Source organism: Ictalurus punctatus, chromosome 18 (genome assembly GCF_001660625.3).
Source record: "Ictalurus punctatus breed USDA103 chromosome 18, Coco_2.0, whole genome shotgun sequence".
Taxonomy (NCBI): domain Eukaryota; kingdom Metazoa; phylum Chordata; class Actinopteri; order Siluriformes; family Ictaluridae; genus Ictalurus; species Ictalurus punctatus.
The window spans coordinates 8,938,149-8,964,729 of NC_030433.2; the positions used below are offsets into that span (position 1 = coordinate 8,938,149).

General features: G+C 38.2%; 1 protein-coding gene across 1 annotated transcript in view; it reads left to right on the forward strand.

Moving 5' to 3' along the window:
• Positions 1–17,624, forward strand: part of gabra1 (gamma-aminobutyric acid type A receptor subunit alpha1) — a 32,055-nt gene extending 14,431 nt beyond the window's left edge. The window contains exons 3-10 of the mRNA XM_017491922.3: positions 3,494–3,603; positions 3,796–3,863; positions 5,025–5,245; positions 6,160–6,242; positions 6,608–6,751; positions 8,356–8,508; positions 12,387–12,589; positions 13,619–17,624. Coding sequence (XP_017347411.1) covers positions 3,494–3,603; positions 3,796–3,863; positions 5,025–5,245; positions 6,160–6,242; positions 6,608–6,751; positions 8,356–8,508; positions 12,387–12,589; positions 13,619–13,936 — 1,300 coding nt within the window. The 3' untranslated portion in view covers positions 13,937–17,624. The remainder of the gene's footprint in view (positions 1–3,493; positions 3,604–3,795; positions 3,864–5,024; positions 5,246–6,159; positions 6,243–6,607; positions 6,752–8,355; positions 8,509–12,386; positions 12,590–13,618) is intronic.
• Positions 17,625–26,581: the final 8,957 nt, after the last annotated feature.

Sequence of the window (26,581 nt, forward strand, 5' to 3'; positions counted from 1 at the left end):
TTGCTGCACAATCTTTTTATAGCAGGAGATGGCTGCAGCTCTCAAACACGTGCACTGGTACACTCACTTATCCTTCCATCCCTCCATCCCTCACTCCTCTGAAGTGTATTGTGCAGCGGGTGTGGGTTTAATTATTCCTGCGCAGGGGATTTGCTTGGAGGCGGTGCGGTCTGTGCAGGGTGGAGGAGTCAGCTGAGGATTTCTCATAATATTAGCATTATGTTAATGTTGGCCAGGATGAGGTTCTGCTCCTCATCCTGCAGCTTCATATGACTCCTTTTCACATTGCTGCTGGGGTGTGTGTGTGTGTGTGTGTGTGTGTGTGTGTGTGTGTGTGTGTGTGTACATTCTGTTCATGTATTTTGTACTGGAGGTTTTTGTGTCATTCTGCTCAGTGCTGTTGTTTTTATGTTTTAGTTTTATGATGCGTCACGTTATAATATGATCATGAAAAATACTCGTTTCTGATTGGCTGGCAGGTGTTCATTGTGTTTTATGTCAATTTAGTCACTGCCCTAAACCAATGCTTATTATTCTCTGTGACTGTAACCATGACAACATTCATAAACTACATTATCTGTTAGCTAGTGTTAGATATGTTACACTATTAGGGACTAACGGCTCGATGTGGTATAAAGTTTCCAAATCTTCATATTCAAGTTCACAGCATTGTTTATGTGGGTAAAGGTGTAAAGATGCTCACAATCTATAAAAAATAAAATGTCTGTGTTTACTCAACTTTATTTTGCTTGTTAAAATTGTTTATTTCCTTGTGTTTGAGTCAGTGTCAGTGACTACAGAGTCAAATTCCAGGAAATCAATTCTGTAAAGTGATTCTTAATATTGACTCTCACAGTTCTGATACTGACTCAGATTAAGACATAAAGTCAGATTTTGAGAGTCAGATTTGACTCAATTTAATTCTAAGTATGATTTGACTCATTTTCATTCTGACTTTCACTTTACTTTAGATCCTGATGTTGAATCTAAATCTGTCCCTGATATTGACTGATTCAGACACTGAATCTGATTCTGACACTGATAATGTATCTGATTCAGACACCGAATCTGATTATGATCCTGCCTGTGATACTGTATCATTCAGATTTTGACACTGAATCATATTCTGATACTGCATGTTATTCTGATTCTGCCACCGAATTTGATTTTGACACTGATTCTGACACTGAATCTGATTCTGACCATGACACTGATTCTGACACTGAATCAAATTCTGATTCTGAATGTTATTCTGATTCTGACACAGAGTCTGATTCTGACACTGAATCTTATTCTGAATCTAACACTGATTCTGGCACTGAATTTGATTCTGACACTGATTCTGACACTGAATCAAATTCTGATACTGAATCTTATTTTGATTCTGACCTGATTCTGACACTGAATCAAATTCTGATACTGAATCTGACACTGTGGGTGGGGCTTAATGCACCTTCATTACAAATGAACCTATTTGCACTTCATGTTCTTAAATGTGAAAAGATTAAACATTAACTGTGATAATAATACAAATATTTAAATAAAAATCCCCAAAATTATTGTCAGATTGTTGTTCTTAAGGTTAATATATTCAGTGTGAGTGAGTGAAATGAAAAGCCAGTGAGTTTATTTTCATATGAACGTGTCTTCTGATGATCATTTTAAACACAGTGACATTCAGAAAGCACAGACGTGTAAAACGCCTTTATTCTCTGTTACAGCTCATCAGTTTGTTTTGACTGTTTCTGAAACCTGATTATAATAATGACACAATTTCAGAGGTTTGTGTGTGTGTGTGTGTGTGTGTGTGTGTACATGTTAAAAATGCATGCATGATGCCAGTGTGTCATGTTCACATTTCACGCTGAATGATTCACTCCTTCTCTGTCTGTTTCTCTCTCTATCGGTCTGTATTTCTGTCTGTATTTCTGTCCTCTCTCTCTCTCTCATTCACTCACTCTCTCTTCTCTCACTCTCTCTCTCCTCTCTCTCTCTCTCTCTCCTCTCTCTCTCTCTCTCTCTCTCTCACACTCACTCGCTCTCTCTCTCGCTCACTCACTCTCTCTCTCTCTCTCTCTCATCCCTCCTCCCTGATCTGCAGGTTCCCACTCAGTGCTCTGTAATCTCTTTGACCTTGCCATGTCCTTGAAGGTCTTTGTGTTATGATGCCATCACGTCGGTGTGTTTATTCAGTCCATGCACGTGCACGTGAGAGAAACCGCTGCTGTAAGAGCTCTAGCGCTATAAACACACAAAACCAGCTCTTTCTTCCACCTGTTCGTTCTGCGGAGTGGGTCGGGGAAAATGACTTTCTAATCACAGCGCTAAGGGTTTAAAGGACAAGTCTACACTCAGCACCTTCCTCATTAATATTTATAACTGATGTGATCTTCAGCGTTTATTCCATAATGAAAGCCTTTCTAGTTTGCAGTTTAAACTTCATTAATAGACATGTTGGTGTATTTTCACTGTGCTTAATGGTTTCCAACATTACCCACAATGCTGTTCTAGTGGTGAATGATGCGGCGGCGCTTTAGTCCTTTAGTCTGTTCAGGTGTCTCACCTTCTCAACTGTTTTCATCTTCTACGCTGATCAAATTGATCAGCTTCCAAAGCTTAAAAACGTTCACGCTGATAACGCCGTCATCTCCATCGCCATCTCCAGCACTCGCCAGCTCACAGATCTCTAACTAACCGAGCCGAGTAGCTGCAGTGCATTCTGGGAATGTGTGTCCAGCATTTCCTCCTTTACTTCTACACCGGGTTTCTCATTAATATGACATTGTTTTAGGAGCTAATATCGAAAACTGACTTTCAGATTATTTTTTTTTCTCCTATTAAACTCCATCTTGAATATACTGAAATGTTTCTAGTGTTTCCAATTATAAGATAATTATAATATAAGATTTTTGTTTTTACTAATTTCAAACTTGAAACAGTTCTATTAGGAGATCATTTTAATGATTTAATCCTAAGCAGTATTTCTAGATCTGCCAATAGAATAAGAGGATTTAAAGCTTGAAGCGAGTAAAGGCATGTAAACACGTCTTAAATTTGATTTATAGAATAATGTCCAATATTAAAAATGTTCTTTTCACTTTTTTGCCACGGACACTTTATATGCACGGCTAGATCGGAATAAACTGAAATAATGACTGCAAGCCTAAATGAGATTTGGATGCTGGGGAATTTGAATATTTTATTACTTTGTGCGACTGAAGCCGTATTTGGACGGGGTTTGTTTACATGCTTCCAGCTGCTCCTCTGTCATTTTATTTCTGTGTCAGAGTCTTTCTTCCTTCACTCAAATGTCCTTCTGTTTTCTGTTATCATTTCAGTCGCATCCAGATGGACAAATCTCTGCCTCTGTTTACATATTTAGACCTCTGCTACTCGCCGTGTTTAGTCTCCAAGCACTGGTGATTCATAGCGTATACTGTATCGCACGTACATTGTGCCTGTAATACACACTCTTCTTGTGTTTGTTTATCAGCTCAAATCAGAACGGATCGGACGAGCAGAAGGACAACACCACCGTCTTCACCCGCATCCTGGACAGTCTGCTGGACGGCTACGATAACCGTCTCAGGCCCGGACTTGGTGGTACGTAAAGCGCGAGACAGCGTACTTCAATAAACACGACATAAATCGTTACATGCGTTTCTCTCTGCGCTGCCTGAAAGTATCTTATTTTTCTTGATCATTGATCTATAATTATTATTATCAATATTGATAATAACTAATAATCTTGGAAATGACTGTACTGTACTCTGACCGAGTCTCTTGCTCCGATAGAGCGCGTGACTGAGGTGAAGACCGACATCTTCGTGACGAGTATCGGCCCCGTCTCCGATCACGACATGGTAGGACTCTTTCATCTTCTGCCCCACGTCCACTTCGTCCTGTAGTGTACAGTATGACTTATAAATACATTCATAACATGGTATAATGCATTCATAAAGAATTATACAGGCATTACAGCGCCTAATCCGTTTAATGTATTTATAAATGTGTTATAAGTCGTGTTCATAACTGTGGCTTATAAGTTTATAGCTTATTTCTGTATTTCATATAAAAATAGATAAAAGAGATAAAAGTGTTGAAAATCTGCAGCTCGTCTGTTCAAATGTAAACACTCGAAGATAAAATGCACTGTAATCAAAGTACATAACTTTTTCCATGAATAGTAGGAAAGAAAGTGTGTGTGTGTGTGTGTGTGTGTGTGTGTGTGTGTGTGTGTGTGTGTGTGCGTGCAACTTTTCTAGTGTCTACATCTACATCCATTTCAATTCATATGCATTTCTTTTCTCTTTTTTTGTTACATTTGGTTTTGGTTTTCCAGTTCTGTTCAATTTAAGATGCCATTTTGACTCGAATACAATGGAATTTACAAACCATTACAAAAACCATCAGACACACACACACACACACACACACACACACACACACACATTGATAGAATGATAATCTGCTAATTAAAGCAGGTGTTTATGGCCCCTGGTGTCCTGACCTGCAGATGAGGAGCGGTTTCCACATTTTTATCCTCAGCTGTCTGCGATATTTACGTCACGACGACTCAAACACACTTTTATCATTTTTATCAAATTTTTATATGAAATACAGAAATATCACTCGGATGAAAAAACTGAATCTACACGGAGTATAAATCAGTTCTGAGGAAATAATCCACACGTCCCGAGCAGCAGGTGGAAATACATCGCTAATAGAAACTTTGAAAGTGTTTAAAGTGAGATTTCATGTTTGAGGTTCAGAAGGTTAACACATCGCAGTAAATGTTTTATATTTTACAATAAATATTTTTTTACAGCCATCACTTAATTAAGGTGTGTTATTTTTTACAGCCATTATAACTGTCTTGTTAGGATCCCATTAACGACCAGGACTTTAACGAACACTTCCCACAATGCACTGCTTTTAAATTAAAGATTTTTAAATCGGTTTGCTGAACACGTCGCTGTTCAGAGATGCTGTTATAGAGAACTAATCAACACCTTCTGTTCCAGGAATACACCATAGACGTGTTCTTCAGACAGAGCTGGAAGGACGAGCGTTTGAAGTTTAAAGGTCCAATGGCCGTGCTGCGCCTCAACAACCTGATGGCCAGTAAGATCTGGACCCCCGACACGTTCTTCCACAACGGCAAGAAATCGGTAGCGCACAACATGACAATGCCCAATAAACTGCTGCGCATCACGGAGGAGGGAACGCTGCTCTACACCATGAGGTAACGTCGGGGATCACACCAGGGATCAATCACACAGGGATCAGTCACACTGGGGATCAGTCACACTGGGGATCCTTCACACCGGGGATCAGTCAAACCGGGTATCAGTCACACCGGGGATCAGTCACACCGGGGATCAATCACACCGGGGATTAGTCACACGAGGGACCAATCACACCGGGGATTAGTCACACCGGGGATCAGTCACACCGGGGATCAATCACACCGGGGATTAGTCACACCGGGGATCAGTCACACCGGGGATTAGTCACACCGGGGATCAGTCACACCGGGGATCAATCACACCGGGGATCAGTCACACTGAGGATCAGTCAATCAGACTGTCAGTTTCCTCCATCACAGATTCCTCTGTTCTCTCCGACACCTTCTGCCACACGTGCTTCATCACTTTCCTTATAAGGGCATTGCTTCCTGTTTTGTTTAGCATGATACTGTAGTGTTTGGGATGGGATGAGCTGCAGGACGGCATATTGTAAAAGGGGAAAGAATGAGATCTTAGTGTATATTTCTTTGAGACACACACACACACACACACACACACACACACACACACACAGATTGCAGTAAAAAGGTGGGGAACGTGCAGGTCTGAGCCGTAAAGCAGTCTTTATTAGCTGATTAAAGGAAAAGGAGGACTTCATATTCATGTCAAAGGGAAGATAAACGGCAGACACACACTGTGAGGAGCGACGTCCACCACTTCATCATCCTGTCACTGTGTGTGTGTGTGTGTGTGTGTGTGTGTGTGTGTGTGTGTGTGTGTGTGAAGGCCTTGAGTGCTTTGCTATATTACAGATTTTACATCCTGCACTATCTCTCTCTCTCTCTTGCTCTCTTTTTCTCTCTCTCTCTCTCTCTCTCTCGCTCTCTCTCTCTCTTTTGCTCTCTCTCAGGTTGACGGTGAGAGCTGAGTGCCCGATGCACTTGGAGGATTTCCCCATGGATGCTCACGCCTGTCCACTCAAATTTGGCAGCTGTGAGTCACGCCCCTTTTCTGTCCTATTCCTTCCTTCCCTCCTTCCTTCCTGTCTTTCTGTCTCCCCTCCTTCCCTCCTTCCTTCCTCTCTTTTTGTCTTTTCTCCTTCCTTCCTTCCTTCCCTCCTGCTATTTCAGGATTGATTTCATTTTAATAAATGTTAGAATTCATTTTCTGAATCATTTTCTAATTAAAAAAAAAACCCACTAATTAAAATAAAAATTACAAATAAAAATGTGTGTGTGTGTGTGTATGTATGTGTTTATGTGTGTGTGTTTATGTGTGTGTGTATGTGTGTGTGTGTGTGTGTGTGTATATGTGTGTATGTATGTGTGTGTGTGTGTGTGTGTGTGTGTGTGTATCAGATGCGTACACGCGGGCGGAGGTGGTGTACGTGTGGACGAGAGGAGCAGCTCAGTCAGTGGTGGTGGCTGAAGACGGATCTCGGCTGAACCAGTACGACCTGATGGGACAGACGGTGGACTCAGGAGTCGTCCAGTCCAGCACCGGTACCTGGAATAAAATTTATCTCTTTTTTTTTTTTGCTTGATTTTTTTGTAATCTCGTAGTAAGAACTATGGGATTAATTTGACAGTAATGAAGATAACGTCAACGTGCATATTTAGCTTGATATTGAACAAAAACATTATTTATCTATTTCTTAGGAATTCTACACACTGATAACCCTACAACTGTAACATTAGTGCAGAGATCTGATTTGCCTTTGAAAGTGTAGCACACACCCACACACACACACACACACACACACACACACACACACACATTTCCTCAGATCGTTTCTCTGCAATATTTATCAATCCGAGAGCGAAGGATCGATGTTTTGTGTTTCTTAAATAAGCGTGTATCGATTGTGTTGTCAAAGCCAGAAAAGCTTTTTATTATGAGTCAATGAGAAATGTGTGTGTGTGTGTGTGTGTGTGTGTGTGTGTGTGTGTGTGTGTGAGAGTGTCACTGCACTCGATTAATCTCCCACCATTACAGCTAAAGAGTATTAGCGTCCTGAGAGTCGTCTGTTCTAATAAAACACGGCCGTCTTTATCACGTGGTCGCGCTGTGACTTTATACACCAACAAGTGAAACGGCTCTGAAACGCAAGAAACATTCTTTACTTCTGCACTGATGCTACAATGCTAATGTGGCTAACGAATAAAGGGTGCTAATAGCTAACATGTAGCAAACTGTCTAAATTGTCATGTTAGGATTAAGGAGTTTATTGTGAATGAAGCGTATAAAAAGCACAAAGGAATTAAATTAAATTAAACATTGTATTAAGTGCTTTTAAACTCATTTGTAAATCAGTTCCTCCCAGTTGAACTGATGTTTTGGGCTTGATATGTCTTTATGTTTTATGTTGAAGAGTGTATCTTTCCTGAAAGGCAAATCAGCTGTGATATGGTTCTAGATGAAACATTTAAAGGTTCTAAGAGCAACCAAAATTTTACAAAATCCAAAATATGGTGTTGCGAAACAAAAAAAAAAAGCTGAATTTAATAGGACATCAAATTCATCAGGTTTTTGTTTATTCTGACATTTTTAAGGATTTCCCCCAGTGGGAGAACATGAGGAACATGATGATAGAGAGATCACAAGGTCAAATCCCATCGATGCCACAGCCATCCATGTTCAGGATTCCTAAAGAGTGTAGTCTGTGCGCTCTGGGTGGGAGGGGCTTACACTCTCTCTCCTGTCAATCACGGTGACGCTATGAGCTCTGAGCTCATGCACGCGCTCCAAGTGTGTTAAAAAAACCCAATGTTGGATCCAAAACCAGAACCTAAGTAACAAACATCTTCAAGCAGAGCCTGGAGCGAGACGTCACGCTGAATAAAGGAATGAATGACTGAACGTTCGGGTTAATTAAAGGGCTCATTAAATCACGTTTCATGTGACATGTGACCGAGTTTGTAGCTCATTCTGTTGGTGACGGTGTGGAATTCTGGGAATTGTGACGTGAACGAGTAAAGACTGACTCAGGATTTAAACTCAGGCCCCTAGCACAAAAAACTCATCAAGAAATTGTAATTCTATGAATTACAATTCCACGCTCTCGTTCTCTCTCTCATCCCTCTACCTACCACCCCTCTGTCCCCAGGCGAGTACGTTGTCATGACAACACACTTCCACCTGAAAAGGAAGATCGGCTACTTTGTCATTCAGACGTATCTGCCATGCATCATGACCGTCATCCTGTCACAGGTTTCCTTCTGGCTCAACAGAGAATCCGTTCCTGCTAGAACTGTGTTTGGTGAGTGTGTATACACGCGCACTCACACACACACACACACACACACCCACACGCATTTTATTTTGGGTTCTGTGTGTTGATCGTGATCAGTGATAGGGTCTCAGTGGAGGTGAAGAACAACAACATTCAGCTGAATTATAATGAAGGCCACACCCACTGACGGGGGCTGTACCGAGAAATTATACTTAAATGAAAATTTTGAGGGATTTGCTCAGTTAAAAGATTAAATATCCAGTCATGTCAAAGTCAGACATTTTCTTCTTTTAAAGATATTAAAAGTATTAAACAGTGAATGTTTCTAACTAAAGAAATTACAAAGGCCACGCAAGACGATGATTCGGTATGATACGTTTTTCTACATCGATGTAAATAAAATGTAAATAAAATACACGTAGCACACGGTCGTTGTCTGAGAGAAAGAAGAAAAGAACATCTAAATTTGCATACATTTGTACATCAAAGGTCTAGAAAAGAAGCCTAGGAGTAAAAAGTTGTTTTTTTTTCGTGTAAATGTAATTAAGTAAGAGTATTCATATACAATAACACTCAAATAAAGTATAAACATCTCAAAATAATACTAAGTATAATGAACTATAGTTACTCCGCATGCTTCACTTCTGCATCATTAATTTAGAACAAAATTATAAACCTCCTTATTCTTTTATTTATCTGTCTTTCTAGCTCCACCCCCTCACATATCAATAGGCTGCTGCTGTATGATTGTTGCTATGGTTACGTCTTATAGGGTGTTTTTTAAACGTATTAATTTTACCATGCTGGTTTTATTTATTTTTTTTATGCCTGTTGTCATGGTAACAGTCCACCACCGTTGTGGTAAATAATGTGTTTGGATCTGGATCTCCCTCAGACATTCTTCTGATTTAAGATCACACACAGCTGCCTTTCAACCAATCAGAATGAAGCATTTCGAAATGCCGTTAAGGACATTTCAACCAGTCAGCTTGCACCTGGATTTAAGTGTTCAAAAAAATGAAATAGACCACAAAAAAAAAAATTTTTAAGCTCCTAGAAAAAAGGGAGCCTATTCTGAGCCTTTCAGCTGTGGGTTTTAAGACTAGATCCATTTCAGGGAGATAAAATCCTGTAAACTATACAAAATATACAAAACCTAATAAATATACACTCATTTGAAGAAACTGGGTTACGTGCAATACATCACCGTATCCATCTGAAAACTAAATCCTTTCCGCTAAAGCTTACAGCATAAACATACCTTTTAATATTTTATAAAGCACAGAAGGATTAAATACAAACTCCAAACAATTTCTTCTCAAAAAAAAAAAAACAACAACAACAACAAAATTGAAATTAGGAAACACGCAGTGATCTGTGACTGGAGACTGTTGCAGCCGTAAACTCCATGTTAATGGTGTCAGAATGAGATCTCAACAAGCTCATATAGGTGTGATGTCCGGTGTCCACATACTTTTGACCATATAGTGTATATGCAGTATTTTACACTTGGTCTTCTAATATTTAGAATATTTATGTTTAATTATGTCAACATCAGTTGAAGGAGACCCACCATGGGACTTTATTTGTACAAATTCCAAACATTAATCCTAATAAAATGACCAGCGTAGCCTGTAAATAATTTTTTTCTGTGTAAAAATAAACAATATAAATACAAGCCAGGCCTAACCCTAAACTGTTTGTACTCGTTGCCATAGTTACACTGGATCAGCCAATCAGCATTGAGGACTTTTCATTAATATTATTACAAAACCAAAAAATGTCTTATTTACAGACATTGCTATATCATCTCATTTCCACAGCATGAACTAAAAATACTCCAAAAACACTCCGGCATGACAGTTTTATCAGCACGTGGCAAGGCGGCGGCGAGAACCCGATGATCCGAGCGCCATCGGAAATGTCTGCAAACTATTTTTCTGCACATTTGACAGGTGCGAATTACAGAATCGCAGCGGTCAGACGGGACTCGACCGTTTCACACCTCCGAGGTTGTTATTCTGATGAAAATGTAATTCTTCTTTTGGTGTACGCCCTTAGGGATTTCCCTCAATGCTGTGCGCTTGTTCTTCCATTTGGAAGAGCTTTTTTTTTTTTATATAAGTGAGTCACACTAGAGGTACCAGAAGTCGTTGTCATGGTTACAGTTAACAAGCTAGTGTCAGGAAGCATGCAGAACTCGCTAATTAGCGTGAATTAGCTGGCTAAATTAATCTGATCTTCATTAACCTCTGTTTATTCCACATATTCAGTGATTTGTGAACATCTGTGCTCTTTTTTTTTGGGGGGGGGGGGGGGGGTGTCTTTACTTTGAATGCGAGACACTGCAGGTAGAAACTTCAGAAAATCAAAACTTAATGGAATTATTCCAACAACAAAAAGATCCCAGTTTCTAGATGGCCTGCGTTCATGAAATTTCATTTCTTCTCGTATTCAGAATGATATCGCAGAGGATTTTCTTTAAAATATCGTCAGGTTTTAAACTGAAATGAAAAAATCTATCAGCACATGGAATTTTCTCAATTAAACAATAAACAAATGATTTTCCCTCAAACTGTTTGAAATAAGAAAATCAGAGCAATAGAATTTGTCTGAGAAAACAGTTTGTTTTTTTTGCCCGAATGTGGAGCTTGAGTTTTCCCTGATTGCCATCTGTGCTGCTGCTTATAAAAAAAAAGAAAAAAAGAGAGAGATTGAAACCTTGAAAACATCCGTGCAGATCAGTCATGTTTCCTAAAACATCTCGCAGTGAAGCGTCTGAATAAGTCTTTCTGAATTATTCTTCTGCCACCAGACGGTTTGCTGGGTTTTTTTCCCTGTCTGGAATTTTCCTAACGTTGTATTTGTTCCCTTCTATTTATTTATTTATTTATTTACTTACTTACTTACTTATACTGGTATTCTCTGAAAAAAATAGTTTTGATTCATCCATAATAATGATCATTAAAAAAACATGGAAAATATGCTCTTATCAATAACAGTAATAAGAAAAAAAGAGCAGCCAGGCAACGTCTGATCTCTGTAAGTGGAAATCTGGTGAGCCTCCAACACTCTGGCAAGCGACGCGTCATTTAATTAAACCTTAATGCACAGAGACAGCAAACACAAAACTCCACTTGTCTAATGGATTTTACTCAGCAACCAGTCACGATTGTTTATGATTACATACAATTTGGCTCAAATACAACTCTGTCATCATTTCCAAAACTGAAAATGTTGCACTGGACTAATGGACTTTTATAAATTAGGATGAGAGATTGAATTCTGTCCAACTGCTCCGAACCAATTAATGTAAAATTAATCTCCAAAAACATTCCTCCAGGTTTGTGGCTCCTCCTGGAAATAAGAAATTGAGAGAATTGGGTCAAATTTGGTAGAAAGGTGCAGCGTCCATCCCACTACTCAGGCAAGTGAAGGGACCTGCATTGACCTGATGGTGGCGCTAGAGTGCATGGTTTTTCATGTAGTCCATATCTTCTGAATTGTGAATCCTACAACCTTCTCCAGATTCCTTCACTAATGCCAAAGAAAAAGCTTCAAGAGTTGGTTCATTAGTCTTATCTCAAATTCACCCTTATGCAAAACGTTAGCATCAAGCTGGCATCTTCAAAGTACAAAACTGACATAAAGCTGGAATCGACACATTATCAAACTAGAATAAAGCTGGAATCGACACATTATCACACTAGAATAAAGCTGGAATCGACACATTATCAAACTAGAATAAAGCTGGAATCGACACATTATCAAACTAGAATAAAGCTACAATCTACAAAGAACATGCAGAAGATTTCCCTTGTTCACTTATTTAACACCTCCAGAAATTGAATACAACCAAAAAAAACAGATTAACAAGAGAGTGAAGATTTTGTTTCCGTTTGCAGGAGTGACCACTGTCCTGACCATGACCACTCTGAGTATCAGCGCTAGAAACTCTCTGCCCAAAGTGGCCTACGCCACCGCTATGGACTGGTTCATCGCCGTCTGCTATGCCTTCGTGTTCTCCGCCCTCATCGAATTCGCCACTGTCAACTATTTCACAAAGAGGGGTTATGCCTGGGACGGGAAGAGCGTTGTACCTGAAAAGGTGTGCAACTCTTTATTTATTCATTTATTTTCATCTCGAATGCAGAAACTTTGACATCCCTGTTCTGAGAACCAGATTAAAAATGGAGATAGTAGCCATCTTCACACTGGAAACCAAACCTGGGCGAAACCTGATTCAAGAAAATCTTTAAAAAAAAGAAGTTAAAAAAGTTCTTAAGATGAACCATCATCAAGTGGAAATAAGCCTATAAACCTAGTGTGTTAGTTTATATAAGTGGAATATTGTGGTAGTTATACAGTTTTTATTATATGTTGCAAGTTTTATAATTTTGTAATGTTTAATATTTTAAATCTTAGCCTTTGGGGATCTACAAGTTGGCAATTATCTTAAGTTTAAGAAGTTATGTATGATTATTTTTAAGAACGTTCTTTATAAGAATTAGAATTTTATCTCAAGTTTTGTCTTAGTGACAATCTTAAGAAAATCTTTCTTTTTTGTAAGTTAGAAAATAAGAAAAAAATGGCAGTTAAGAAGAATTTTATTATTAAGAATGTTTCGTGAATCCGGTGCCTGGTGCTTAAAGTGGTACTAGATGTTCTTGTTCCACCTCAGCTGGGTTTGGCCTAACCAGGGTCTAAGTTACAACAGCAGAACAGAAAAATTAGCTCTAAAGGTAACAGCTAAATGAATTAATGGTCACAGTTAGAGTTTTAATTCCTGCTAAGACGACCCACAGATGCTGCATTGAGACAGGGCTCAGAAACCTGTGGAACAGCCTCAGTTGTAGTTCCTGGGCTCAAATTAGAGGTCTCAGTCTCCTGATCTCAAGTTTCTGGACTCCAGGATCTAATTACTGGACTCAAGTTCCTGGGCTCAAGTTATTAGTCTTAAATTCCCAGGCTTGAGTTTTTAAGCCACTAGACTGAGGTGCCTGGGTTTGTCTCCTCTTTGCTATGCTAATCTAAACTAACCTGTGTATTTATTGCGATGCTAAGCTTTAGCTCAATGTATTTGTTTTCCTGTTGTTATGCTAAGCTATATTCATTTCCTGCTTCCTTAACATTACAGCAAAAGAAGAAAAAGGAGTCTCTCCTGAAGAAGAACAATACCTACACAGCTGCCACGGCAACCGCTTTCGCCCCCAACATCGCCAGAGATCCAGGATTAGCGACCATCGCCAAAAGCGCACCTCCTCCACCAACCGAGCCAAAAGAAGAGCCGAAACCCAAACCGGCTGAGGCAAAGAAAACGTTCAACAGTGTGAGCAAAATTGACCGGATCGCCAGAATAGCGTTTCCTCTACTCTTTGGTACCTTTAACCTGGTCTACTGGGCAACTTATCTAAATAAAAAACCCAAAATTCAAGACGCGCTAACACCCCACTAATCCTAAATCTTTCCTTTTCCTTCTTTCTTTCTCCTCTCTTTTCTTTAAACGTCTGTTTCAAAGTAGAACAAAATAGTGGTCGAGTCGCTAGTCTCTACTCCGCCTCCTGTGTAATATAAGCTTCCTTGATTAAAAAAGAAAAAAAGACAAAGAAGACAGAAATCTACAAAATGTGCTAATTGCGTTGCCATGACGATTCCACCCTGATGCTAATACTATGCATCACTACATATGTGTATATACTGTATATAAGCAGTATATAACTCTACAATCACACTTACAGGACCTTTTTTTATTTTCTCATCACGCCATCATGCATGAGCTGCACTTTTTGCGTTTCCATGACGACGGTCGATGCTACCTTCGAGTGTTCTTCCATTCTCTGTAGTCGATGTTTTCTATTTTAAATAGATTTTTCGACATTGCAAGAGCAATAAAATAAAACGCGTCTCAGTGGACACACGTTCGCTTTCTTCATGGATGTAAATGCGGAACCGGTTCTTACGTTACTGACATGAAGCTTAACATTTTCCTTCATTTTACTGTAAATATTCTAGAAAACGTTAGAGATGTCAATCTCCGTTTGAGCTTTGCTTAACGTACGAGATACAAGCACTTCTCAGCAGAGAAGAAGAGAGCTGTCGTGTTTTTATGAAATGGCACTTTGAGGGAGTTCATGGGTTCAATTTTACTATATATATAATCTTTTAAAAATTATTTATGCCCATTACATACCAATTAATCAAGGTTTACCTTTGAGGAAAATGTAAATGTACAACAGTTACACAATTGCTAAATCTAGAATGTAAAACTAAACCCGTATGTCCACACTGTCAAGCGACTCATAAGATGGTGAAGGGGCATGTCCTAAATGGGAGAGGAGTTCTTGTCTTGTATAGAGGGTGCCAATACTTACGAAAACGTGAATTAAATTCACCTAGCAAAGAAGCCGATTCGCTGAAGAGGAAAGGACATGAAAAAAGATGCACATTTGTTTATCGTAGAGTTTACTTTTTGTTTTGCGCAAACGTTAGCTGGTGAACTTGTGATTTCATGAGTCTCTGTCATGTGAGCCAATAGAAAACAAGTGGGCGGGGCTGTGGTTGCTTTAGAGGAGCCGCTGATCATTAAGCAGCATCACACTGAACTTGTTCAGCTCATCATTAATGTTACTGAATTTAATTAAGCACATACAGGTTTCCAGCTGCAATGGCAGATGTGATGGGCTTCACAGCTTTGGATCTGTTTTTGTGACATCACAAATGCATGCAAATCCCCGCCCTCTACTCAGTTAATTATAGAAATAATGAGAAATTCGGTTTTAAACAGAAAAAAAACCTAAATACTGAAGAGGAGTGAAATATTTAACAGTATAGGGAATAAGCCACACCCTCAGGCAACAAAAAAAGAGCAGTTTTTATATTTTTATGATACAAACAAATATTTTTAAGTGAAAAAATTGGTCTCAAAACAGCATTTAAGGAGGAGTTCTTAAAAAAAACAATTGTGATACAGCCACAACCAATAAACAAACCTTTTAAAAAGCATTTGAATAGGCTAATCCATTAATAGGCCACACCCACAAGGGTCAAAAATAGCAGTTGTGACTTTCCCACATCTCAAATCAGCCTTCAATCTTTTAGATTAAAAAGCTGAATGGGCCACGCCCACAAGTAACAAACCTTGTCTCTTGGTAGTGTGAACACAACGTCAGGTTGTTCAGCAAATTCATTTATTTTTTGCGTGTAATTGATGTCAAGTAAAATCGATCTGCTCGATGGGATTGTGTGGAAATGGATTTTATATTTAATATGGAATTAATCCTTCTTTCATTTCCGTGTTTGGTCGTAGAACCGCATGCTAAAAGCCCTTGCATCGTAGATCATTCCGGAATTCTGTTACTTTGCTGCTCGTTGCGCATCAAATGAACGGAACGCAAAGCAGTGCCTTTTCTCTGCTCCTGGATTGACGAGGCACTCGCTAGGTTGCGCTCTAATCTCAGTATGTTGTGTCTTCAGTTGAAAACTTTGTGAAAACTCAGAAAGCACCAGCTACACTGCCTCTTGCCTCGCACGCTGTTCCAGAACTGGCGTACTTCTGTTCCGTGTCACAAGTTCCTGAACGAGAACCGCATTGTGACGCATCATAGTCGCCGATCTGTTTGCTGATTTCTTTTTCATTTTTGGATTTCCTTGTAGCATGATGTCAGATAATATTGGTTTGGTGTTGTGCGATTTCAGAAAATCACGTTGATGTAGCAATATGAGAATAGTTAAAGGGCTTTTTCACGATCGAACACTCGTCATTCTGGACATTTGCACGTTTCACAAATGGACAGGAACTTCACTATTCATGGCGATATCGCATCTAATAAATACACCATTTCTGGTTTCTGTTTGCGACATTACTGCAACACAACACACTCCGCCCTGCATCCTCAAGCCTTTTCATTTTCCCTGCATCGAATCTGAGCGGGTCATGTAACTGGATGCTGAAATGCACTCTGGGATTTGTAGGATATGCAAGCAGACAGGCACTCCATCAATCAAACGCTGTATAAATATGAATATATACATTATACAGTATTTAAACATTTCCATTTTGGATGTTTATCATTATGCCTAAATGACAATGGTGTGTGGCCTGTAGGGGAAAATAAATAAATATAAATATATATATATAAATATTATACAGTATATTATTCTATATTATAACACACTGCATATATAAATACTCCATGACTTGTTCTACAGAGGATAAATATTGTTTGTACCGACTTATTGTTATGCATTTTGCACATTAGAGGCATCATTTACATATTTACATATTCACGTAGTGAGCTTTGTGCTATGCAAGGATAGCTTTGAAACATGCTAATTAGCTTTTTTCTTCTTAATAGAGCAAAAATACTGTACAGGAAATAAAGAACTCTATTATGCTCCTTCTTCAGCTGTGGATATTTTAATTTGCCAGTCAATTAAAAAAGATATAGAAATATAAATACGACATTACATTGATTATTTTTGTTCTATACAGTTTCAGGGTTAGCTTAAATGTGGACTATTGTATTTTATTACGTTTTTTTTTGTGTGTGTGAAATGGCAATAAAATAAAAATCAAGGCTCAAATGGATACGAATGAGAAATGTAAATTTTGATTTAAAAACACTTTTGTCTGTTATTCCGCTAGTCTTTATAACGTGTCCTTGTTGACTTCCCGTAGCGACTTGAAAGTAATTTGTTTATATGGATAAATCAACTGCCAATAATTTTCCATCTTTTAACTGGAAAAAGTCCTTCATCAACACAAGAGTTGGAATTTTTTTAGTTTTTCCTCCAAAAAAACCCAACATTTTTCTCCACCGAAATCCGGAAGCGTAGCGGATTTAAAAATGTCCGCCTTCCAAAGCTAACATGATCATAAGAGTAAGTGTATTTTATATTTTAGTGTATGATGGAGGGTAGCTGATGAATTGATTTGTATTTAAGGTTAGACAAAGATGGGCTAATGTTAGCATAAACACAGCTATATGCTAATGCTAGATAACGTTAGATAACAAACGAGACTGCCTTTTTATACATCAAAAAATAATTTGCTTTGCATGAAAGTTAAACAACACAGTACAGAACAATACAGCTAACAATTTTTTTACTCCATCTAAAGCTACAGTGCTGTAATGGCTAGCTAATGAGCTAGTTAATTAGTTAAATACACAGCATGCTAATTAGGGAGAATATTAACACTTCCATCAGCTGTCACGTTGTAAAAATAATAATAGAAGAACAATAATACAAACGTTATTAATTTTGCACCATGCATACGTTAAAATGAACAATTAAAAGTTTAACAGGAAATAAAAAAGAATCAATTCAAAATATAATGTAAGTAAGTACAAAATAAGGGAAATAATAAATAAATAAAAACGTTAAAGTAAATACATAATTAAGATAATAAGGAAATGTGTAAATCAGGGAAAAAACATACATTTTTAAATGTGTAAACATTAATTAATGCAAATTAAATTCAATAATAAAAACAATACAAAACTAGAGAAAAGTTAAAAATGTAAAAGGTTTTATTTTTCTTTTCCTGCACGGATAAATCTGTTTAAAACCTTGTTTCAAAAAAATGCAGTGATGCATTATGGGTAATGTGAGACAATCAACAGGAGATGGAAAGAGGAAGTCACCAAGGATGCAGAATTAGAAAAAAAAACAGAATTAGAACACATTAAAACTATCTCATCTTTAGTCTTTATCTTTAATATTTGATATTAAATAAATGTTGTATAAAATATAAATGGAGAAAAAACTGGAGCGATGAACTTAACAGCCCACGCTATAAAATAAATCCACTCAATTTACTGAAATCAAGTAATAAATATTTTTAGCCGAAACTGTTTTTCTTGTTTGTTTGTTTGTTTGTTTGTTTGATTTTTGTCCGTTTATAAGCACAAATGTTTAATTCTCTGTTAGAAGTGAGTGTTTAACTGTTGTGTAGCTAAGCAACTATCTTAAACAGGGTAGAAACATTTCAACATGCTAATCAGCGCGCGCACAGACACACACACACACACACACACACACACACACACACACACACACACAGCTTTAACTTGCCCTGCATCCCTGATACGGTGTGTGTAGGTGTTTTTCTGGAGGTTTGTGTGAGGAAAGAAATAAAGCGTTGGGGATTTACTCGACTGTAACAGTGGGGTATTATGTTTTAGCTCCTGTACAACTGCATTCGTCTTCGAATAAAACACACAAACTACAATATGTCCACTTTTTTATTCCTTTTTTTTTTTAATCTACCCTGTGGGGTTGTTGTTTTTTTGTTTGTTTATTACACTCACACATCTGTGTGTAAAATGACAGTAAAACCTACTTTATTAAGCATTTACATTATGAACATGAAATCTTCATAAAACCTACAGAATCCTCAGCAGGTAGAAATCTGCTCATTAACATTCAAATATTATTCATTAATTAATTCAGTAAAAGACGTTAAATCTCTGATTATTTGTGCATTAATGTGTGAATCTGTTCCAGCAGAGGAAAAGTCTCCAAGTTATTTAGTGTTAGCCCTCAGCGAACCGAAATCTCTCTCAGCTCCACCCAATGAGTCACAGGTCACATGTTCAACAGGAAGTCAATCTGAATTTCATGAAGATTATGGGAAGAAGAAAAATCAGAAGAAAAAAAAACCACAACCCTGTAAATGATATATTTAATATATTCCTTTTCTTTGGTTTAATTTCTTTCTTTCTTCATCTATTCTTTCTCCTTCTCTCTTTCTTGTTGTCTATTTGTTTAAACTGATTTATTTCTTCCTTTTTTCTATTTTCTATCTGCTCTCTCTCTCTCCATCCATCCTACATTTATTTCTTTAGTTTCATTTCTTTCTTTCTTTCTTTCTTCTCTCTTTTCTTCTTTTTCATTTTTATTTCTTTCTCTATTATTTTTCATCTTTGTACTTGTCCATTTCCCCCAACTCTCTCTCTCTCTCTCTCTCTCTCTCTCTCTCTCTCTCTCTTTCATTTACATGATTTTTTCTTTCTTTCTTTACACCAAACGTGTGTGAGATTAAATTCACAAATATGCAATTAAAAAAAAGGATAAATAAATAGTAGTAAATTAAAAAATTAATATTTAAAAATATAAAAGCAACAATTTTAACTGATAAACACAGAGTTGGTCTGTTTCTGAACTGTATCTTGTTAGATAGTCCTGCTTCCATTAGCATGGATGCTAGTTAGCCACATTATTTTCTAATTTTATGCTAAAAAAAAAAAAAAAGAAAAAGAAAAAAATGAAAGCCAGTGAATAAATCTGCACTCATTTTCATTAAATATTGAAAGGTGATTAAACAATAAAATGAAACACTAAAACTCATGTAAACTGCATGTAAATTCTGGGGTGGGGGGGGGGGGAGACACTGAAGTTTTGTGGACTCTGAGGAAACGCTGAGCAGAATGGGATGGCAAGAGAGTTGGAGAGAAGTCTGTGTGGTTACACCGGAGTTATTGAGTTATTGCACTTCTGCTGTGTCGAATGTGCGCTAAACTGTTAACTGCCATCCAAAATAGATCCATACAAACCAACCAAACAAATAGATCCATCCATACAGCCATCCAAAATAGATCTCTAAGTGTGTTCTTCAGGGGTTTTCTCCTAGCGAAGTCATCACGCTGGGTTCACTCTGTTACTCTTAATGTGGACGAGGACTAACGTAATGAGAATGGATCTGGATGCAGCTTTGCCTCGGGCTGGAATAAACCGGAATCCACTTCTCCGGATGTCTGAAATGTTCCTGACGTAACCATGCAGCACGACCGGAGACCAGCGCAATGTTTACTTCCTGCAGCGGCGGTTTCGCCTGAGTAGGAGCTGGGAGAAAAACATGACATTTACACTCGAATGTGAACTTCACTGTGACACCATTATATCTTACACTGAGATCTGGACTGTGATTGGTCAGAAGGTGTTGATTAATTCTCTATAACAGCGGTTCTGACAGTAGCACAGGTTTATATTAATGCCCCATATGCTCTATATTAATATGTTATCGTTTCTAAACTAACAGCTCATTCACAGGGACATTTATGTGTCAGACGCTCCACTGATAATAAACAGATTCAAAAACGTGTGTGATCGTTCATGTAAAGGTCTCCACAAATATTTACACGTCTTCACATCTACACGTCTACACCAACGCTCAAATATTTACACGTCTACACATCTACACGTCTACACCAACGCTCAAATATTTACACGTCTACACATCTACACCAACGCTCAAATATTTACACGTCTACACCAACGCTCAAATATTTACACGTCTTCACATCTACACGTCTACACCAACGCTCAAATATTTACACGTCTACACATCTACACGTCTACACCAACGCTCAAATATTTACACGTCTACACATCTACACCAACGCTCAAATATTTACACGTCTACACCAACGCTCAAATATTTACACGTCTTCACATCTACACGTCTACACCAACGCTCAAATATTTACACGTCTACACATCTACACCAACGCTCAAATATTTACACGTCTTCACATCTACACGTCTACACCAACGCTCAAATATTTACACGTCTTCACATCTACACGTCTACACCAACGCTCAAATATTTACACGTCTTCACATCTACACGTCTACACCAACGCTCAAATATTTACACGTCTTCACATCTACACGTCTACACCAACACTCAAATATTTACACGTCTTCACATCTACACGTCTACACCAACACTCAAATATTTACACGTCTACACATCTACAAGTCTACATAAACGCTCAAATATTTACACGTCTACACGTCTACACCAACGCTCAAATATTTACACGTCTACACGTCTACACCAACGCTCAAATATTTACACGTCTACACGTCTACACCAACGCTCAAATATTTACACGTCTACACATCTACACGAATACTGAAATATTTACACGTCTATAGATCTACACGTCTACACCAATACTCAAATATATACACGTCTACACCAACACTCAAATATTTACACGTCTACACATCTACACGTCTACACCAACCCTCTAATATTTACACGTCTACACCAACGCTCAAATATTTACACGTCTACACATCTACACGTCTACACGAACGCTCAAATATTTACACGTCTATACATCTACACCAACGCTCAAATATTTACACGTCTACACATCTACACGTCTACACCAACCCTCTAATATTTACACGTCTACACCGACGCTCAAATATTTACACGTCTACACATCTACACGTCTACACCAACGCTCAAATATTTACACGTCTACACATCTACACCAACGCTCAAATATTTACACGTCTATACATCTACACGTCTACACCAACCCTCTAATATTTACACGTCTACATCAACGCTCAAATATTTACACGTCTACACCAACGCTCAAATATTTACACGTCTACACATCTACACATCTACACGAACGCTCAAATATTTACACGTCTACACATCTACACAAACGCTCAAATATTTACACGTCTACACATCTACACGTCTACACCAACCCTCTAATATTTACATGTCTACACCAACGCTCAAATATTTACACGTCTACACGTCTACACCGACGCTCAAATATTTACACGTCTACACCAACGCTCAAATATTTACACGTCTATACATCTACACCAACGCTCAAATATTTACACGTCTACACATCTACACGTCTACACCAACCCTCTAATATTTACACGTCTACATCAACGCTCAAATATTTACACGTCTACACCAACGCTCAAATATTTACACGTCTACACGTCTACACCAACGCTCAAATATTTACACGTCTACACATCTACACGTCTACACCAACCCTCTAATATTTACGTCTACACCAACGCTCAAATATTTACACGTCTACACGTCTACACCGACGCTCAAATATTTACACGTCTACACCAACGCTCAAATATTTACACGTCTATACATCTACACCAACGCTCAAATATTTACACGTCTACACGTCTACACCAACGCTCAAATATTTACACGTCTACACCAACGCTCAAATATTTACACGTCTTCACATCTACACGTCTACACCAACGCTCAAATATTTACACGTCTTCACATCTACACGTCTACACCAACGCTCAAATATTTACACGTCTTCACATCTACACGTCTACACCAACGCTCAAATATTTACACGTCTACACATCTACACGTCTACACCAACGCTCAAATATTTACACGTCTTCACATCTACACGTCTACACCAACACTCAAATATTTACACGTCTACACGTCTACACCAACGCTCAAATATTTACACGTCTACACATCTACACGAATACTGAAATATTTACACGTCTATAGATCTACACGTCTACACCAATACTCAAATATATACACGTCTACACCAACGCTCAAATATTTACACGTCTACACATCTACACCAACACTCAAATATTTACACGTCTACACATCTACACGTCTACACCAACCCTCTAATATTTACACGTCTACACCAACGCTCAAATATTTACACGTATACACATCTACACGTCTACACCAACGCTCAAATATTTACACGTCTACACATCTACACGTCTACACCAACGCTCAAATATTTACATGTCTTCACATCTACACGTCTACACCAACGCTCAAATATTTACACGTCTACACATCTACACGTCTACACCAACCCTCTAATATTTACACGTCTACACCGACGCTCAAATATTTACACGTCTACACATCTACACCAACACTCAAATATTTACACGTCTACACATCTACACGTCTACACCAACCCTCTAATATTTACACGTCTACACCGACGCTCAAATATTTACACGTCTACACCAACGCTCAAATATTTACACGTCTACACATCTACACGTCTACACGAACGCTCAAATATTTACACGTCTATACATCTACACCAACGCTCAAATATTTACACGTCTACACATCTACACGTCTACACCAACCCTCTAATATTTACATGTCTACACCAACGCTCAAATATTTACACGTCTACACGTCTACACCGACGCTCAAATATTTACACGTCTACACCAACGCTCAAATATTTACACGTCTATACATCTACACCAACGCTCAAATATTTACACGTCTACACATCTACACGTCTACACCAACCCTCTAATATTTACACGTCTACACCGACGCTCAAATATTTACACGTCTACACATCTACACGTCTACACCAACGCTCAAATATTTACACGTCTACACATCTACACCAACGCTCAAATATTTACACGTCTACACGTCTACACCAACGCTCAAATATTTACACGTCTACACATCTACACGTCTACACCAACCCTCTAATATTTACATGTCTACACCAACGCTCAAATATTTACACGTCTACACGTCTACACCGACGCTCAAATATTTACACGTCTACACCGACGCTCAAATATTTACACGTCTACACATCTACACGTCTACACCAACCCTCTAATATTTACATGTCTACACCAACGCTCAAATATTTACACGTCTACACGTGTACACCGACGCTCAAATATTTACACGTCTACACCAACGCTCAAATATTTACACGTCTATACATCTACACCAACGCTCAAATATTTACACGTCTACACCAACCCTCTAATATTTACACGTCTACATCAACGCGCAAATATTTACACGTCTACACCAACGCTCAAATATTTACACGTCTACACCAACGCTCAAATATTTACACGTCTACACCAACGCTCAAATATTTACACAATAAATATTTACAAGATTAAAATATCTTGAGTAGGTTTAATAAACTTATGCTGTATTTGGTATTTATAATAGGAAATACTGGATAAATTCTACTATATTCAATATATTTGAACTTGATTTCATTTTTAGCAGCATAATAAACGTGTTGTACCCCATGGCACTATGTTGGGGCCAATTTTATTCATTTATTTATTTATTTCGAAATCCTAGAAATTTGCTCTCATTGTACTCATAATGTTCAGCTCAGTTCCTCAAAAGCATGAACAACAGTCTCAGAAATGTTCATAGAAAAAGTTTTAAACATTAATTGATATTGCAAAATACCCTAAGAGGAAGCGTGGGGCAAAGAGACACAACTTTTTCTCTACAGGAAGATTAGGAACTCATTCTCCAGGTTTAACACTCCTAGAGGGAAAGTTAGAGCGTGTCAGATCTTAGTGATGTTAGCAATTCTCCAGCAGGTTCTAGTCATTTGTAGAGGAAAGGTTCCCTAAGTGGACTGTAGGGAGCCGTAACCAGCGACTAATGATGACCCAAAGACAAAAATAATGAACTTGTTGGAGGTGGTGTGTTAGTCCGGTCTGAAATGTACCTCCATTTAGTTTTCCAGCCCTGTTTTTTAGTGACTAGCTGTTCACGTCAGTGTGAAAACAACTCTATCGATCCTTCTTTTTGAAATGTCTCTCATTTCTCTTTATCAGTCTAATCGATGTTCTGTCATGAGTGCTTTCTTGTTAGCTTCCTGTTTTTCCCTGAGTGCTGCTCCAGCTCCAACTCTGAACACGTATCACCTGTGCTGAGTCTTGTTCTCTCTTTCGCATGTGTACGTGCTTCTTTATTTGTAGTGTTTTTGAGAAATCTAAGCCATATTATTTTGTTTTTGTCCCTTGCAATATCTTTTTAAGGTAATTAAGCTCATCGAAACGTATTAGACTTCTTTTCCCTGGCGTTTTTACGCAGAGTTGCGTATCGTTTGATCATTTCTCAGACTAAGTGAAAATGAATCGTATTAAAGGACAGACAGCAGAATAACATGAAATCGGTAATAATAACTAAATAAGAATAACTCTTGCCGTATTTGACGATGTAGTGCCTTGGAGCTGATTTTACAATGATTTAAATAGGTTTTAATAAAATACAGTGCATAGTAATGTTAGTTGTTTACTACAGAATGATTTCATGGAACAATTGCAGTCATAGTTTATGCAAAGAACAACAATCAGACATCAAAATACCATAAACTGTCTGAGAAAAAAAAAAAACAGTTGTTGGGGAGCCAAACGAGTCGACTGCAATTGGTGAGTCGAGTCAAATGATCTGACTCAGTAAAGAGAGCTGAAATTCCTAATGAAACAGTGAAATGTAAAAACACTGCTTGCGTGAGCACCCGATGTCCAATGGCCTTTATGTCATTTCCTCTGTTTTAGTTTGTTTTGATGACGCAGTTGTGTGGAGCGTGACAAGATAATGAAGACGGCACAAAACAAACAAAACAACATCAAATGAAAACATCACTCAGCACAATGCTGCTTCAGCCATCTTGGAATTAAGATCGTATGACAGCTTTCCTTTTTCACACCACAACATGAAAACAGTATTTTCACATTTATCCACACTGAAGAGTGGATTTTAAAGTCAAAGTTAATATTCGAAGTTAAAATGTTTCTAAATTCACTTTAAAGAGAAATTACATGTCCGGAGTGAGCAGCAGTTAGTTCAGGTCGGAATATTAGGGAAACATTTTGTCACCTCATGAATGGCTGATATGAATGGAGAGGTGTCCCTCAGGGCTCCATCCTCAGGACATGCATGTTTAATCTTCTGCTGTGTTTTTACCACAATCATGGGGAAATATAAACAAACAAACAAACAAACAAACAAACAAATAATTAACTGCATTTATTTATCTACATTACTATATTATCTACATTTAATACTGCAGATTTGTTGAGTTCTACTTCATATCATCCATTTAAAAAAGTCTACTTGTGATGACGTTAAACCTTTAGGGGTCCAAACCAATTTCACCCTGTCTGTCTCTCTTTCTGTCTCTCTCCCTGTCTCTCTCTTTCTGTCTCTTGATAACTCTGTCTTTCTCTCTCGGTTTCTCTATCTGTCAGTATTTCTCTGTCTTTCTCCTTGTCGCTCTCTTTCTCTCTCACCCTGTCTCTCTCTTTCTGTCTTTATTTCTGTGTTTCTCTCTCTGTCTCTCTCTCTGTCTGTCTGTCTCTCTCTTTCCCTCTCTCTCTGTTTCTCTCTCTCTCTCTCTCTCTCTCTCTCTCTCTCTCTCTCTCTCTCTCTCTCTCTCCTGCCTCTCAGTAGGATTATTCCTTGTCTCTGCAGGTTTGTTCCCGGAGCTCCAGATGG